The 18,663-nt window shown below is 35.3% G+C and overlaps 1 protein-coding gene across 1 annotated transcript in view; it reads right to left on the bottom strand.

Moving 5' to 3' along the window:
- Positions 1–1,153: 1,153 nt before the first annotated feature.
- The window catches only part of LOC140146573 (uncharacterized), a 60,028-nt gene continuing 42,518 nt past the window's right edge, over positions 1,154–18,663 (bottom strand). The window contains exons 2-4 of the mRNA XM_072168445.1: positions 8,421–8,798; positions 3,485–3,698; positions 1,154–2,105 (exon numbers count right to left, since the gene is read on the bottom strand). Coding sequence (XP_072024546.1) covers positions 1,873–2,105; positions 3,485–3,698; positions 8,421–8,798 — 825 coding nt within the window. The 3' untranslated portion in view covers positions 1,154–1,872. The remainder of the gene's footprint in view (positions 2,106–3,484; positions 3,699–8,420; positions 8,799–18,663) is intronic.

The raw sequence follows: 18,663 nt of genomic DNA, 5'->3' as shown, positions 1-18,663 counted from the left end.
TGTTATTAGGAACATGATATAAATGTCAATATTGATTCACTATAATAATATTGGAAACTTCCGATTTTATTATATTATAAAATAAATAGATGTACTTTTGTGCAAAATATATAATTTTAAAAAAGCCCGTTGCTGTCTCTTAAAAAATTCTGGAGTAGTTATTTTACCTCTTAATTCCAAAGTTTGATGCTCTTTTAGTTTCACAATTCCAGACGGTCGAATCTAGAATTTTTCGATTTTGATCAAAGTGGTCTCAAATTGTTCCGTTTCGTTAAATATATTAGAGAGATTGCGATTTCCAAACGTAGGTATCGGGCGTACGTCGATCTATTCAAAACCGCTCTCCTGTATCTAAACGTATTTTAGCCAGTTTTGAAGATTTTCCACGTGCAAAATCAACGTAGATATATCGTTGAAAATGCACAAAATTTGTCCATTTCACAATATTTTAAAGACAGTCAAGGATAAGGAACATACGAAGGAAAGTATAATTATTATTATGATCATTTTTATTTATAACAATGTAACAAATCATTATAATAAAGGTACAGTGATGCGTTAAAAATTGACTAAATCTATATTCGATGTCCATACGCAGAGATTGCCCATTGAAATGTGTGTGAAACGTTGCGTATTTACATTTTGGACACCAACGTCGTATAAAACGCAGGTGTTACGTAGAAATAAGCTGATTTTACGACATGTCGAAGTGAATGCAATGCGCCTAATTTTCAGGACAAAAAAGTCTCATTTTGAAAGTAAAGTCATTATATATGGATGTAGTGATCCTTAATCTACCAAAATGTATGTTTTTGGGCAACTATAATATTTGGTGAGCACAAAAAAACCCAAATATTTTAAGTTTAAGCAGCATGTTATGTAAAAATTTTAGTCAAAATCAAAAGCGTGCTGTTTGAATTTGGCAGAGACTCGGTAGCCTGCGGTTACTATTAACTTATCAACCACTATGCCCTCTATCGACCTAGATCAGATATTATAGTCTTTGTTCCAGTCGCCTTGTTCTCCTTCGTGGCGAATGAGCACAATCCAGTTTAGAAACGAGACTAGCAATATTTAACGTTAAAACGTACGATCCACGTGCTGCGTATGGAACATCGCAATCTCTCTATTGTTAACCAAAGAATAATTTCGTTATCTGGGTACAAGGGCAAAACATTCAAAGCCCATGAATCATGTTAACCTTGACCTATTTTTGATGTTACTCAGGTAGCAAAACACATGCGATATAGCAAACTATTCTTGGTTTAAAATATTGTTCTAAGTGGAACAATTTGAGACCAGTATGATTAAAATCGGAACATTTGTTATTTTTCATTCCTGTGGACAATGGTGGAGATAATAATTTAACATTTGATCTTCATGCCTATAACTCAAGAATCATACTATACTCTTTCTGAATTCTAATAATGAGTGTAGTGCATTTAGAGGTGTTTTTTTATCCATATTCACCTAATTTTGACATTTGAGCTCTGTATAAGCGGCCATTTTGGCTATATGCAAATTACCATTTTTCCACTATTTCTTTTTATCTACAGTGAGCACCAAGTCAAAACTTTTTTCCACTTTTACTGTAAAGAAAATGATGAACGACGCCCTCTACAGACAAATACGAAGAAATTCGGACGCAGACGGTTTACAGTTGGACGCTATTCGGTAATATCAGGGTAATATGACTATTATGAACGACGCCCTCTATAGACAAAATAATACAAAGAGATACGGACGCAGACGGTTTACTTTTGAACTCTCTTCGGTAATATGACTATTATGAAACATGTTCAAGATTTATAGCAACACTTATCCAAAATTCATTATCAAAATACAAAAACACCTCTAAAATGTGGCACATATTCACTTGGACTTTTTGCTTAAAGCATCTGTTTTACGATGGTTTAGTCTTGGTTTTGTCATTTTCATAGCGTCCTGCATTCGATATTTGATAAGGTCATCATTAATTTTTTGTGACCATCTTGATTTGTATTTCAAAGCATCTAGTAATCTATCTTCAGTGTCTGCATCTACTAATTGTTTCAGGAAACTGTCCAGATATTGCACGCCTAAAAACCCAACGTTGACTTCAAAGCCTGCAATGAAAAAGTAAATAGAGAACGTATTACAACAGTGTATTAATGAATAATTTTAATTTAAAAATACATGATGTTTTCAAAATAGAGCACATATATACACTATTCACCGGTCGGCTATGGGGGCTTACTTCTCAGATTTCCTTAAGCTTTGGTGATAATGCTATCGGGTTTTGTGTGTGAATTTGATAAATATAACCTCTAAAATCTTCAGTGACATAGTAGTTATGTTTAATGTTACATAAACGTAAAGTTAACGCTTATTGTAGCAAAGCGTTGATAAAAAAAAGTCCAAACATTGAATCAGAATACATTATTTCTGTTCTGATTCTGTATGAGGAGCCACATTCTGTATGAGGATGCCACTAAATGCGCAGCGTGATGGTATATCAACACTTGGAAATATATAGTTTAAATAGATACAATAATAATAAAATAAGCAAACAAAGAAAAACGCAGTTTAATACATTGAGGCAACACATCTTTGCAAGTAGATTACAAGATTTATGATTCAGTTGTTAAGGTTAGAAATGCACTGTTGGTAAATTCACTTATTAACTGTATTAAGTATTGGTTTTACATTTTATCACTGGATAATAACAGGTTTTTAAGACAAAGCTATGAGTTTCAATACAAAAAGGCAGAGAATGGTAAAGAATGCTGGGCTATGAAGATCAAAAATATTCTGTACTCTTACGGTTTTGGTGAAATATGGATTGCTCAAGGTGTTGACAATGTAAATTATTTTATTGATGTTTTCAAACAGAGATGTAAAGATATTGATATACAAAATTGGCGAAATGCATTAAGTACATATTCATCACTTACTTTTTATACTCAAATCAAAGAAAATCTAGTGGTGGAAGACTATTTATTGTGGCTGGAGAAACCATTTCATAAAATACTTCTGACCAAAGCCAGATTGGGTGTTCTTGAGTTAGAATATGTTCGTGGAATATGGTTTAAGGTTCCTCGAAATTTACGTATTTGTAAAATCTGCCACACTGGTGAAATTGAAGATTTGTATCATTTTGTATTAAAATGTCCTGCTTATGCTAATGAAAGAAATCGCTTATTGCCAGAGTGTATTCCAAATTTCAATTATTTTATTACTCTATTTCAGTCTAGAAATCAACAAACTATAATTTCATTATCAAAATTTATTTTTAATGCTCATAAAATCATGCAAACTCTTTTGCCCCCTGGTGATGGGTAAATATATTGTACTGTACTTTATTGTATTGTAAGGCCGAAGGCCTATATATACTGAGAAATAAAATCTCTCCATATGGAGAGAACTGAACTGAACTGAACTGTTAATGTGTTAAGCTTTCTGTCATTCAGAAAATAGTATTAAAGTGTAAGAATGTTATACACACCTAGATTAAAATTTAGATTTCTAGCTGCATCGCCCTCAACGACGACAACAATATCCTCGTCCTGGATATATATCACACTCTCACGTCGTGTAGATAGTTTGATTTCACTAAGTCTCTGTGTACATCTCGTGTTAAGGGCTTCCATATCGGACACCTTCCTCTCTCCCTTGGTACGGTAGGTGTTGAAAGACTCTTGGAATATATTGCGCATAATCTGAGTATATAAAAAAGAAAACACCTGGGAATGTAATGGTTGCATATAAATATGGTACACCGTAAGTGTTGGTGCTCGCGTTTTTAAACTTAAGAGTTTCTCTTTTCCACCATCCTCCTGCATACACACACCCGAACACTGCCACAATCGACTCCAAACCAACATATTAAAAATTCAATTTTAGCACAGAATCCTACGGGAGCTATCTTCTTGACATACCATACCACACCACAGACATACACACGGGATATAATTCTGCTTCAGCGGTGGATTCTCGAGGTCCAAATGCACATAAACCATTATTGCATCTTCCATTATTGTTTTAAATCAGCCATCAAATGTTGTCATCCACCTAACTGGTAAATGTACATATTCGAAACTTACTAGTCTGAACGTTATCAAATTAAGACTTTCTGCTGAAGAGAAAGACACATTTTATTTACAAAAATCTGAGATACTATTGACAAAATTAACATAGATAATGTACAAGGCATATGGTGCAGTTGAAGAAGTAGTAGATCGTTTATTGTTTGGTATTACCGTATTGTTTTAAAGCATAACAAGTTTGAACATAACAAATACCATAGCCAGTTTTAGTCTATTGCTAATATATACCAGCTCGAGCTGGCACTTATTTCAAACAGGGGTCTTCCATCAAAGTCTGGTCTGGTGCAGCTCTACATAGTAAGAATCTAGCGGCAAATGTTACAAATTCTTTCTACTGTCACATTATCAGGTTTGATAAGAGATCAATAATGTGTTTAGGCATTTTGAACATGTAACATGTTTAATATTTAGTATTGTGCGACGTGTTTTTTACATTACAACAAAACTGCTTCTTGCGCTTTCGCTGCAGTTTGCACATATTATTCAAGGTTTTGCTGCTCTTATAAATATGTTGATTTATGCCGCAGACAAACGGACGCAGAACGTCGAAGTATTAAACTGGTGCCTTGTTAACTTCGTTTTGCTACATTTGATGCAAATTGCAAGTATCGCATAATAATAAAATTACTCTCATTTGTTTACGACTGGACTTGATTAGACAAAGACAATGGCCATGTGTGACCCATTCCAAAAATCCAGGAAAATTTCTACTTTTCAGACTGATTTAACTGAAAAGGTAGGATAACAATGACATTAACATGAGTTTAATACAATACCAAGCTTTGTAACAGGCAGTCATTTCCAAGATATTGTACATTTAAGCAATGATGGTATTAGACAAGACTGGAATGCATTCAAGAGAAACAAGGGATAAACACAAGTCAATAGGCGATAATTGATTGCTAATTTTTCTTTTTTTGTGATTTTCTGTGTATGTTTTACCGTAAGTATTACTAAACTACGCAAAAAAAGTTTCTTTATGGTTAGGAAATTTACCCACTATTAAAGTCTAGCGACCAATTGTGTACGTTTGCTAAATAATCGCATGCGGGTGATTGTCCTGCGCATTTTGATACCTTAATCACTACTCTACGACACTCCTGAGAAAAGATATGAATGTTTAAGTAACACGAGGTCGAAAAATGAAAATGGCAAAAAGGCCTATTCAAGTTTTCAGCATAAAAGAACACAAAAAACAACAAACATGCAGATAACATTTTTTGTTTAATTGCTGAGCACATTTCAGGCATCATACTGCCGCTTCCAGTTTCACTTGAAATTAATCTCTTTCTTTACCAGTCTTTCTTTTGTGTGTCCACCGTTGGCTTCCCTTACAGCAGCCACGCGGAGTCTCATGCTCCTAATAATGAGGCGTCGAATGTTACCTTGCTCATTTCCGTTCCACTCGTTGATAACGATGCGACGCAATCCCACCATAGTTGTATCTGCCTGTATCTTCTTGTTGACTCGTCTCTTGTGCTGATCCCAAAGGTTCTCCAAGGCGTTAAGATCAGGGCATCTGGAGGGCCACTCAAGTGTCTCAATTCCTTCTGCTTCCAGGAATGCAGCTATAATCATGACCTGTTTTGAATCCCTTTTCCAAATCCATCTCTCAAAACGTAAATGTCATATTAGTACCCACTCACCTTTGTCTTTGATCATTCATCTGCACAATAAGCAAAATATTATCCAACATGCATCAATTAAAATGCTTTAAATTAAAATTGAAAAGGTGGGAATAATGAAACCGTCTTGGATCAGTGAATCAGCTCTAAAACCATTCAATAGGCTTCTTTGCCATTTTCATTTTTCGACCTCGTGTTACTTAAAAAATCATATCTTTTATCAGGAGTGTCGTAGAGTAGTGATTGAGGTGTCAAAATGCGCAGGACAATCTCCCACATGCGATTATTTAGCAAACGTACAAAATTGGTCGCTAGATTTTAATAGTGAGTAAATTTCCTAACCATAAAGAAACTTTTTTTTGCGTCGTGTACATAGGTGCCAAATCTAAAATTTAGATTTCAGTTGTTAAAGGCCCGGTCACACTATGACGGACGATAAGCAACGAAAGGTGACGAACGTGAAAATCACAAAATGTTGACGGCAAAGCGACGACAAAAAGAAGAAAAACAAGATTCGCTGACGAGTGGGAACGACCTTTAGCGACAACACGACGGCAAGGGACGAAAGGCTGCGGCAGGAAACGGAGACTAGCGACCAAAACCGGACGTTGTCTGGGCGGTGAGTGACGAAGTCTTGACGGAGCCCGACAACAAGCAACGAGGTCAGACGGCTGGCAGCGGATTTGCTTGCGGCAAGGAACGGCAGCTGACGGTGGATTGCGGTGATGATGACGTGACTCAGCAGCCGACATCAAAGCCTGTGTGTGTGCGGGTCGTATAGTCCCCTTTGGCGTTCCCACTCTTCACAACGTTCTGATCATCCACTCAAAAATATCAATATCAATAATAATCAAAAATATTAACATCAATATCAACAATAATCAAAAATGGTCAAATCGATATCAATAATAATCCAAACTATTAACATCTATATCAATAATAATCAGGATTATTAACATCAATATCAATAATAATCAAAAATATTACACATATCAATAATAATCAAAAATAGTAAAATTAATATCAATAATAATCCAAACTATTAATATCTATATCAATAATATATCAATAATAAAATATTAACATAAATATCAATTATTATAATCAAAGATATTAATATCAATATCAACAATAATAACAAATACTACACATATCAAAAATAATCAAAAAAATTAATATAAATATCAATAGGAATCAAAATATTAAAATCAATATTAACAATAATCCAAACTATTATATCAATATCAATATATCAATAATTATCAAAAATATTATCATCAATATCAATAATAATAAAAATGTTAATATCAGTATCAATAATAATCACAAATATTAACATCAATATCAATATCAATAATAATCAGAAATATTAATATTTTTGATTATTATTGATATTATTTTCTTTTTATATGAACTTTAAAATTGCATCGTGCCGGGTAGTCTATTGAAATCGGACTGACGTCAATAAAACGTCAAACATCGCACAAAAAGACTTGATTAGAATTTACAGTCACTCATCGTGAGTTGCCGTTAGTTGTCGCTGAGAATCCGTTAGCGACCGCAGACGGCCGAAATTATTCGTCGGGAAATTTTCAACATGTTGAAAATTTTGTGACGACTAAAAAAAGTAGTTGTGATTCCGTTCAAATTTCGTTGGAGACCGCAACCCTCATTTCTTTGACGTTTCCATACCGTGCGAAGCCGTCTCTAGTCGTTTTGAGGTCGTCACAATTTCGTTGGTAGTCGTTGTCAACGACCATAAAAAAGACTTGATTAATTTCTACAATCCTACAAATGCATATATCTATTTCATGAATCGCACAAAAAGTTTAAAATCGTTGACCATCGTTTAAAAAATCGTAACCCATCGCAGACCACCGTTTCAATGCCGCAGGTACTCGCAAACGATACTCGCAAACAATATCCGTCACTCTCCGAACAAAAAGTCACTGTCGCACCAAGATCGTTACAATTTCGTTGCTTGCCGCAACGTGTCGTCAGGGTTCGAGATGTGACGTCGCTTGCCGTTGTTTATTCGTCAATGGTCGTTGACAACGACTACCAACGAAATTGTGACGACCTCAAAACGACTAGAGACGGCTTCGCACGGTATGGAAACGTCAAATAAATGAGGGTTGCGGTCTCCAACGAAATTTGAACGGAATCACAACTACCTTTTTGTCGTCACAAAATTTTCAACATGTTGAAAATTTCCCGACGAATTATTTCGGCCGTCTGCGGTCGCTGACGGATTCGTCAGCGACAACTAACGGCAACCCACGATGAGTGGCGGTAAATTCAAAATTGCAATTCGCAGCTTAACGTCGCTTGCCGTTCACCCCTATTCGTCACAGTGTGACCGGGCCTTAAGCAGTTATTCATGGTATGTATCTATTAAACCCATTTACCTTTCATGTTAACCTATTGTCAAGATTTCATTAAGTACATGCAGGTAACGTTAGTGACATGAACAATGACTATCCACTCTACAAGGCTCGCTGAATATGATGCTTTGAATGAACAATAAAAAAAATCTCAGCCTATTGATTTTGTACTAATTTTCTAGCAAACAATGTGGACATGCAATATTATTGTAAAGCCTATGTTGAGGAGTATTTGCCTATAGTATCCAATATCTCAATCAGTCAAAATGTCGACTTTACAAGCCATTTATGATGGTGTGTACATTTCTTTTGTCACTATTACTTACCGTGGGATCAGTTGTTATCCTTAACTGCCTTAGTAAATTGGACTCACACTTCTGACAAGTCAAAGCAAGATACCTATGCCGGAAAGTCCCATAGATCTTCAAATCAAACGCCGCTTGGCTTAGCTCAGGCAATCTATACTCGCTACCAAAAGCAGACAGGTCTAACTTAAGGCGATTAACTCTTGTCTCTGGTGTAGGGAATTGTGGGACGTCTAATCTCTCTAGAGCACAGACAGCACCAAAGGATTGGCATGATTGGAGTATGAATTCATCGCTAAGGCCTAGATAACCGGCACTAAGGCCCAGAACACCATCTGCTACTACCACTAGAGTGCGATATTCTTTGGAACCGAGCTTGTTGGCTACATCTTCTGTGAACTGTAACGATAAGAGAGAGATACGTTGTTTATTATAATATATTGCAAATGATCTTGAATATTGTACTTCAACATAGGGAATATATATGACGTAAATAGTATTCTCAACTAGAAATAGATTATTTAGAATGTAGAATAACACCTTTTGAAAATGCAGGTTACTCCAAATCAATGTTGAAAGAATTAAAATGGATACTCGATATGGATGTAAACCTGGGAACCAGTCTTTGATTAAGCATACGAGGTTCTTATAAAGTTAACATAAACGTTTAAAATGTAAGGTAATTGAAGCAGAGAAATGCAATAAAATAAAATGTAACAAGCAAAACATGGCATAATGCAAGTAATAAAAACTGAAAATAGACGCAATATCATTGGATAGATTAAAATTGCACTTTAAACATTATAAAAGGTTAACATTTGTTCTTTGAAATGTAGTTTTTGTTATACGTTTAAGTTGAACGTTGAAGAGTGTAGCAATTCATTAGACAAATGTGATGCGATCAAGCAAAATCAGTCGGAACTCGGAAATATTAAATTTTCAGTTTCTTATAGGATAGTAATAAGCATTTGCAAAGCTGCATTTTGCAGAAAACCCCATTGAGATTGAACAACCAGATCCAAAGATATTAGCAATTAAAGAGTTTCCAAAACAACAGGAAACAAAAGGAAATATTGCTTTTGTTTGGCTATATCTCAAAATCAATATTTCCGAGTTCCGACTGATTTTGCTTGATCGCATCACAAATATTCCTTTGTTAAATCTGTAGTTATCTTCAAGGCCAAGTAGGCACATACAAAACGGTAGGAAAAACATCGCAGGTTTAGGGCTAACACAGGCGGCGATAGCAGAGATTGGACGGAGGAGACACGTCTCATAAATATTTCTACCGGACGTTCATCTCTAATCACCTACAAATATTAAGAGCAGAAAAAAATATATCAAATGCTCCAAGAAATCTACCAGAATTGCCACGTGCATCTGCTTTTGGCCCGATAAACACCATGATTAGGGCCGAAATACGTTAAAATTGCTCACTAAAATCCACATTCATTTTCAGCTCAATAGTCTGATTCAATCAAAAACATATATAAAAAAAGCAAATTTCATTAAACAATGTCGAGAGGCGCTGTGATATCAAACGTAGATAACATAACTATTATTAGAGTTCAAACAAGTTTAAGGCCGCTTCTATGCCCCAGGCTATTGTCCGGAATAAGGAGAAGAAATATGCATACTTAATATCGATCTCTTCCCAGCAGGTAAATAAAACTACTGCAAACTTGATCCAAAAATGATCCACCATTTCGTAATGCTACCTCTAAAACAGTAGCTGTTACGTACGTGAAACAACTTTGTCCTATAGTGACCTTCATGAATATGGGAGGAAATATTATAGCATATATTTTACTTGACTTCTTCAGAGTTTACATGCAAAGGAAAACCATTGTTTTTTTACATACAAGCTTTGTATCCATTTGCCTCTAAAAGTGGAGATGAAACCGTATTATTATATTTGTCATTGATGTAATTGACCTCTCCCTACTTAATCCAACCTGGTTCGAAGGCCTAGCAAAGAATCGAAAGTATAAATTTCAAACAATTTTGATTCAAATTCAAAATTTCTGCCAATGCTAGGTAATGTAGTTTAAAGCAATAATAATCCTTCACGCAGTCAAACCTGGCTAGGACAATTGCATAACAGCCCTCTCGCTCAAATCAGTAGCATGGACAGGTGCGACGAATGTGGCAATATTTGTATAACCAGTTTCGCTTGGTTACAAGGGCACTTAGTGAATTATACTCCTAACTTATCTTATGGATCAGTAGTATATGCAATGATGTTATTTCCACCTATCAGATGTCAGTCTGATATTACCTTTCCTTTGATAAAGTACAAGTAAAATTAGCTATATCATGGCTAAAATACCAATCCTTTATTTGCGGTGAACAATGTGGAAATTCCAATTCATAATTAAACCTTTGGATAACAATAGATTAAGTATAAATGGCTTGGGTAATTTTTCAACCGCACTCCTCTCTTAAAAGAGAAAATAATGCAGCGATCATACAGTGAGTTAATATTTCACCTTTTCAGATGGCGAAACGTTATACTAGCTTTGTCACAAAATGGTGTCACCAAATATGACAATTTAGAGTTTTTCGCTTCGAATGGACGTTTCTGTTAGTATCGATGCAGTGTTTGAAAGGTCAGCATGATATCACTGCAAACTTGGAACTAAAAATAATGTTGCTTGACCCTAAACAACGAATGCTCGTGTTATTCTAACATATCTTGGTGGTCATCTTTTACAATTATATCAACATCAAATATATCTGAGATTTTCATTTCTCGATACGAGTCGTACCATTAACACACTCGTGAGAATTAACTATACAGTATTGAGAGATAAAAATATTATTTTCTTGGATGCAGATGGACGTTTCTGTTAGAGTCGATGGAAAGGTCAGCATTATCACACCACGTTTTCCTGGGACTATAATGATTAAAAGTGATTTTAAACTCTGCCACGCCATGGTGTGATTGTTAAATCAATGTTGTTATTTCAAGCATGAAAACTTACATTTACATGCCATTATTTTATGGTAGTAAAGATATCTACATTACATTAGAAATAATGTAAAAATGGTCGTCTATCCAAAGATTTAATTTGAAGCGACAAGTCGTACCATTAACACACTGAGACTTATTGGGGTGTTCGTGTTTCAGTGGGGTTGAAGATGTGTAAGGTGGGCGAAGGTGTGGGGGTAATTGTGATTCTAATGTATGTATGTAAATTGGAGGAGTATGTTGGGGAGTGTCTACTCATGGGTTCTGAATATTGAATTTTGTTCTGCAAAGTTTGTTATATCCAAACCTAATAGTGTGGTTACACCATCACTTACTTACTCAGACGAGCGTTAGGTAATCATACGATTAATAAATTGCTGTCATGAAAGAGGTTTCAAGTTTGCCAATAATCCGAGCAGTGTAATTAATTAACAAGAACAACAGTAAGCGAGCGTTTAGAGTATCAGTCACGAACAACCCACTTCCGATGAAACAGATGCCCTACGTAAAAGCCCGCGTAAAAGACATTATTCTACTACTTTCGATTTTGCTTGATAAATTCACCATTGAGGGGGTCGTGATCAAACAGATATTGGTCGATGGCTTTTGAAACAGGCCTGTAGTAATGTTGATATACATATTGTATAACCATTGTTTGATTATATAATATTATCAATACAAGATGACACATCTGCATCACTTCTTACTACATATTTTTGAAATTTTATAATGTCGAGTTGTGAGTTACTTTGCAGAGGTTTTAAACTACGTATTGAAATACATGGATTGGAATGCATGTCGATGATGCAACATGGTGATGGGTGCTTGTGTTACGGTGTGTTGATTAGGGATTCCAGTTTGGGCCTTCATATGGACGTTTCTGTTAGTACGGATGGAGTGTTTAAAATGACTGCGTGATATCGGATAACACCTACGACTAAAATGTTGCTTGACCCTAAACAAAAAAAGGTCATGTTTTAACATATGTTGGTAGTCTTCTTTCATAATTATATTAACATCAATATAGAAATGACTGTCTCCCCAGAGATTTCACTTCATGATAATGAGTCGTACCATTAACACACTCGTGATTATTGACCATACAGTATTGAGAGATGAAAAGATTATTGTCTTCGATGCGAATGCACGTTTCTGTTACAATCGAGGGCAAGGCCAGCGTTCGCACATTTGGCACATTCTCCGATAAAGTGTTCAAAATGCCAAATATGTGTCGCCCATAGTTTCAAGTCGTATTCAGACTTGTTTCGTCAGAAAGAAATAACTTTTATTAATATAACTTATACTTAGGAGTTGCTTTTCAAAATATGTGAGGCTAGAGGTTGTACCATGCCTAGAAAGTATAAAACAATAAAGCTGATTATGCATGTCCATTGTTTTCCTCCATGTCGCCAGCCAAGGTGTGTTCCGTATAATGTGTCCCTGCTCTCTAACCATGCGCGCCTTATAATGGATTATAGGTACTTTTCATTAGCTGGTAAAATGTCCTAATTATAAAGTATAAATCACCACAACACAGATTATCAAATTTTTCCAACAGGTCTTTCAGACTATGTCGCCAATATTGTTCGCAGATACGTTACCATATTTCTAATGGATAACAATCTGTGAAAATAATTGGCTGATGAATGTTCTCATATGTCATGGATCAAGCAGGCTCCATAGTTATATTATATGGAACATAACACAATGGTTTCAAAGTAAAAACAAATTAGGTATATTAATGGCAAAAAGTCCTGACGTTACGTTCATGCCGTCACAGATACGTTACCTAAATTCTACTCCCCTCAGAAAAAACGCTGTGATAAATGAAGCCAAATACCATGCCAGACTTTAGTACATTGGGTGATGACTGATTAAGTATGGGTATTTTAAAGTCTGTAAGTTTTTACACTTGCACGATTAAGACAAAGATGGGAAAGGGTTTCACAGATACGTTACCACTGATACGTTACCCCCAATACGTACAAGTAATATTGCTCAAAAATGAAGTATTGTTGAAAAATCACCCATGCATTGTTTTGTGTTCTTAAACTATTAACGTTTACGGTTCTGAATGAATTTTATGAATTCTTTGTGGTTGGCATTTTGTCATTCCGGAGACCAAACTTGAACGCTTTATCGAAGAATGGGCCTTATATCACATCAGGGTTTTCTGGGACTGAAATGCTTAAAGATGATTTTAAACTATGCCACGCCATGGTGTAGTACTAATAATAATAATAATACACTGTATTTTAGAACGCTATGTACAAATATCATAAAAACATAATACAAAATACATCAGAATAAATATGATTTCAACAGTCTCTTGAAAGAATCACTGGACGGAGCAGATCTGATTGCAATGGGGAGTTCATTCCAGGCGTGGGCAGCAGTGATGTGAAATCGCTTTTCACCAAAGGTAGTGCTGCTTGCTTTGGGAACTGCCAAGCGAGTGGTATCACCCGATGATCTGAGAGGCCGGCCAGGAACATATTGAGTGAAACAGTCAGATAAGTACATTGTACTGGAATACAATCACCCGCAAATGCATTCTGATTGTTAAATGAATATTGTAGAAAACAAGTTCAAGATCGTCCAATTCACATGATTATTTTATGAAGTCAGTTATTCATTGCCACTCTACATTACAAGAAGATCAATCAGTTCTATGCTCTACATGAAGACCTGAGCGCAAGAAGACCGTAAGTCAATATATGGCATTTTGATCGTTTAAACTTATTAAAATAAGATAATTTGGAAACCAAAAAAAGGCATAATATTGATACTTCTCAGTACATGGGTATAGGCAAGAAGAATCATTTTATATATCAACCAAGTAAATATATGTAATACTGATCGATGTTGATTGATTGATCATTTTGGACTTGCGCTCGAATAGAAACAAAAGCTTATAACTCAAAACTGAATGCAGATGTTGGTGATATTTAACCATATTGGTAATCTATGTGCAAAGACGAGTAATTTGACTCCTTGTTTGTTGAATTTGAAAATTTGACCTCAGTTGACCTTTAACCGAAAGTGACCCTCTAGCTCATTAAACGAGCTCAAAATGTGTGATCAATTATATATTTTCGTAATTTTTGTGATGAGACGAGTAATTTGACATGTTTCTTGACGACATTGGACAATTTTTCATTTTTGACCCCTCTTGACCCCTCACATGACCCTATGGGGAGGGGGACAAATGTCAAAAAATATTGTCAACATTTCAAAAACTTCAAAACCACCCGTAACTCAATTTCGTCAAAAGTGGACTTACAGTCTTCTTGCGCTCAGGTCTTCACATAAAACTACAAAATAAAACGGCAATGTTCAGCGGCTTCCTCCAAAATATTGAAGTGAACATGTAAGCGAATATACGCGCACACATTTCAGGCATACCAACAATAAAACTAAAACACAACAACATAGGCGAAGTACAGTAACATCGCGCCCCTATCAAGATATTTGCTTCAAATTTCAAGTCAAAATAGTACTTACCATGTCATATATTACATAACATTGCTTCGTTTTTCCAACTTAATATCAGTCTCAAGTTACACATCACCAGGGGCATTCCGGCTAGACTGTAACTTATTTATATCAATCTAGTGTACAGGGGAGCTTTTGATATTCAACAAACATTTCTTTAAGCAACCATCCTAACGAGTCAAGAAAATTTATTGTGTCAACATTGTTTAATGGAGATGTTCATTTCATAATTGAATCCTCGTAGACGGTATTATATTTACATTGATCATGTTGATGTTAAACGATTTAGTTTCATACATCGAGTTTCCTAATGGCAATATGTGAATTGCAGATGTACAGTTAAGTATTAGCCGAGAAGAATTGTTGAGAAAACTATAACAGCAGCAATATATAATAGAACCTTGTGCGATGCTTGCTTGCTCATTTATTTGAGACACCCTGCATTGATCAGTAGGAACACGCTGTAAGTAACATGTAATGCACTGGTACATATTAGGACGTACTCTACATCAAAATATAGACGTGATTAAGGCAAGGCATACATCCAAAACCATCAAACGTAGATAACATAAATGTTATTAGAGCTCAAACAAGTTTAAGGCCGCGTCTATGCCCCAGGCATATGTCCGGAATAAAGAGAAGAAATATGCACACTTAATATCGATCTCTCCCTAGCAGGTAAATAGAACTACTACAAATTTACATTATCCACCAATTGATAATGCTACCGGTAAAACAGTAGCTGTTACGTAGGCCTACGTGATTCAACTATGTCCTATAGTGACCTTCAGGAATATGGGAATAAATATTTTACGGTGGAGCTTTGCAGAATGAATGTAATAAAGAGCAATATATTTTTATTAAGGGTCCCAAGAATTTAGACAACATATCAACCTATTGATTTGTGATTGCCTTCTATAACCATAAGGACCATGCCGAATCATGTTTCAACGGCAACACAGCATAATAAGGACGATGCAAGACGGTGCAAATATTGCCAGAAATAATGTTGTACTTGTCAGTACAATAAATTATAAAATCATGTTCACGTTATGCAATAGTAAACATTTCAGTCTCTGTCTGTTTCATCCACTCTGAGAACGTTGATGTTCCTCCAAGGCCATAACACTCGTATTCAATCCCTATACAAAAAGTGACTTCACCTGAAATGTGATTGATAGTTAAAGACTTTGGGAAATGTAGCTTAAACTATACGTAAGTATGCACTGCAATCGTTCACCTCATCGAAAAGCGCATGTAAAGAAAAGCGCGCAGATCATGCACTGACGAGTACAAGGGGGTAGAGTTGTCGCCACGTTAGTTGCGCTTTTTCTCAGGAAGAAACTTGTATAAATCGATCCCGCATTAAGTTGATGATTTTGATTTGTGATACAACAAAGAAGTAGCGGCGCAACGCAGGTTGGCCGTGTGCAAAGGTTCAATTGAAATCCCTCAGCGAAAATCGAGACATTTTCCACTGTAAAATGTCCACCATTTTTATTATTACACATGTAATAACAATCTTTTTTCTTTCACGGTGAGTAAACTGATCCGGAAATGTAATACTGTACACCTTGTTGAAAAGAACTACTTTACATCTTTACCATAGTTAGCAAGGATGTAAAATGGGAAATGTATTGATGTGTGGTTTCCTTATTTCGCACCCATTCATCCTATACTCGAATGATCCAAGTCATGTATATGCACGATACCTTGGGGCATGAGAAACAAAATTACTTTCTTCGATTTACAACAAAGGTACCTAAGAAAATTATCTCTACGTAAAGCAGATTGACTTGTTTCGCCAGAAATATTGCTCTAGGCCAGTTAAAGTTAACACCAGCAAAGCGGGTGAATACATCCTTGTATTTCTTAAAATTTAAAAATAACATCAGACGATGCTTTGATCTATAAGGGTTTGCTCTCCATGTTTATCGCAAAGTGAGAGTTTTAAAACTTTGAGTGCTGGATTCTTAAATTGTGCAGAAAATATCCTAATGAAATGGTTTACACGACTGGAACAGTATCATACAATAAGCAACGTGTGTTTCTTTGCCGGATATATAAGGAGCTATTTTCATTAATTTAAACTTATCAGTATTAAACTACTTTAACAGGAATACTTCTATACTAAATAAATGGAGTGAGATTATGAGCAAAGAGGTATTGATATGAATGAATGAATTAACCTTAACCTAAATTGTTCGTATACCATTCTGAAAAAACAGTCGACATGAGAAGCCTTCTATTTTTTATATTTTTTTTAACGATGAATAATTGGTTTATTAACGAAGTGTGCTAATGAATAGGTGACGGTGTTTATCAGACAGCGGCACATATTAACCTACAATGTCCTCTATGATGATTGTCATCATAGGTTGTTTTTACTTAATGTGTTTAACCATCAATATACTATAGTAATGTAGAGTACATCGCTCCACGCATGTTGCTAACAGCACTGCCCGTATTTTAAGCTAAGAGCGCTAATTTGCATCATTATAACAGTGCACCAAATAACCCGAATTAATCATGGGACCATCCTTTGCGTTCATCTTAGCGAAACGAAGTAGGACCTACCACATTAAGTAGCAATATGGCCGACCTTGATACATTGATTGGTCTTTTTTATCTTGAGATTTGGTTTGGAATTAAATAGTTATTCTGTTCATATCCAGCAACACTTGATATTATGAAATTAGAACAATGTAAAACATAAAAGAAAATCAATAACAGCAACAACGATTAAGCACCGAATGATGATTAAAGTTAACATTTTGTCATCAAACACATCATTAAATCAAAATATTGTCAAATGCATAAATATAAAGCTAGCAATAATAAACATGGTGTGATACGGTCAGTTCCTCCTCCATAAACCTTTGGAATTTCAGTGTGATTGCTGTCATATCAAAATGGCAATTAGCTTTCTCAAAATGGCAATTAGCTTAACCTCGAGAACGACGTGATGTCCGTTTCATTTGATTCTGTCCATCTCGATCTCTTTCGAGAATAGAATAAGTCAGATTACATTTGACTCACACGTTGTATAGCCACACCTTTTACATGTGAAACTATTTATATAATTTTCTCAGAATTTTCCCAATTTACGTTTTTATATGTGTGGATGGGTGTGGTTTTTTAGTGACGATGTATGTATATTCCCTATATTTCTGTTTGTATTAATGCTTTGTAACATTTCTGCAGTTACTGCTTAAACTAAATAATTGTATATTGCAATTAACCATTATTTTGTCCAAGCTTGCAACATACACTATATACCCCAACAAGTACCCACCTACAAGCACCGCCCCAACACACCCCCACATTTATACGTCTAAATAAACAACGTATGCGTTCAGATTAATGGATGACCTACCACAATGGCTCAACAGACAACTGTATGATTTATACTTGCAATTCATAAAATGGCATTGTTTATATTAATATAATACTATCAGACAGAAGTAACATTTAAGCTGTAAGTAGAGAAATAAAACTATTCGTAAAAGCTAGGATGAACTTGATTGCTTAAACTCCGTAGATTATGCAATTGATATGCCTGCACACCTTTGTATCATTGTTAGATTATACATTGAAATTCAAGTACATACCTTTCTCATTTAACTCAATTAGAAGCGAGTAACATTAAATGTGGAGATCGTCCTTCACTTTCTATTTCATTTACATCTATCTTTGTACCTTTACACAGTATTCAATTATTTAGTACCCAGGTAACACTCTCAGATGCGTGTGATTTGATCAGTTCTGAAATACAATCACCGTACACTTTCGCGTCCG

The sequence above is a fragment of the Amphiura filiformis genome, chromosome 2 (assembly GCF_039555335.1).
Source record: "Amphiura filiformis chromosome 2, Afil_fr2py, whole genome shotgun sequence".
NCBI classification, from domain to species: Eukaryota; Metazoa; Echinodermata; class Ophiuroidea; order Amphilepidida; family Amphiuridae; genus Amphiura; species Amphiura filiformis.
Note: the sequence above shows the minus strand (reverse complement) of the source record. Positions and strands in the feature narration are given on the sequence as shown.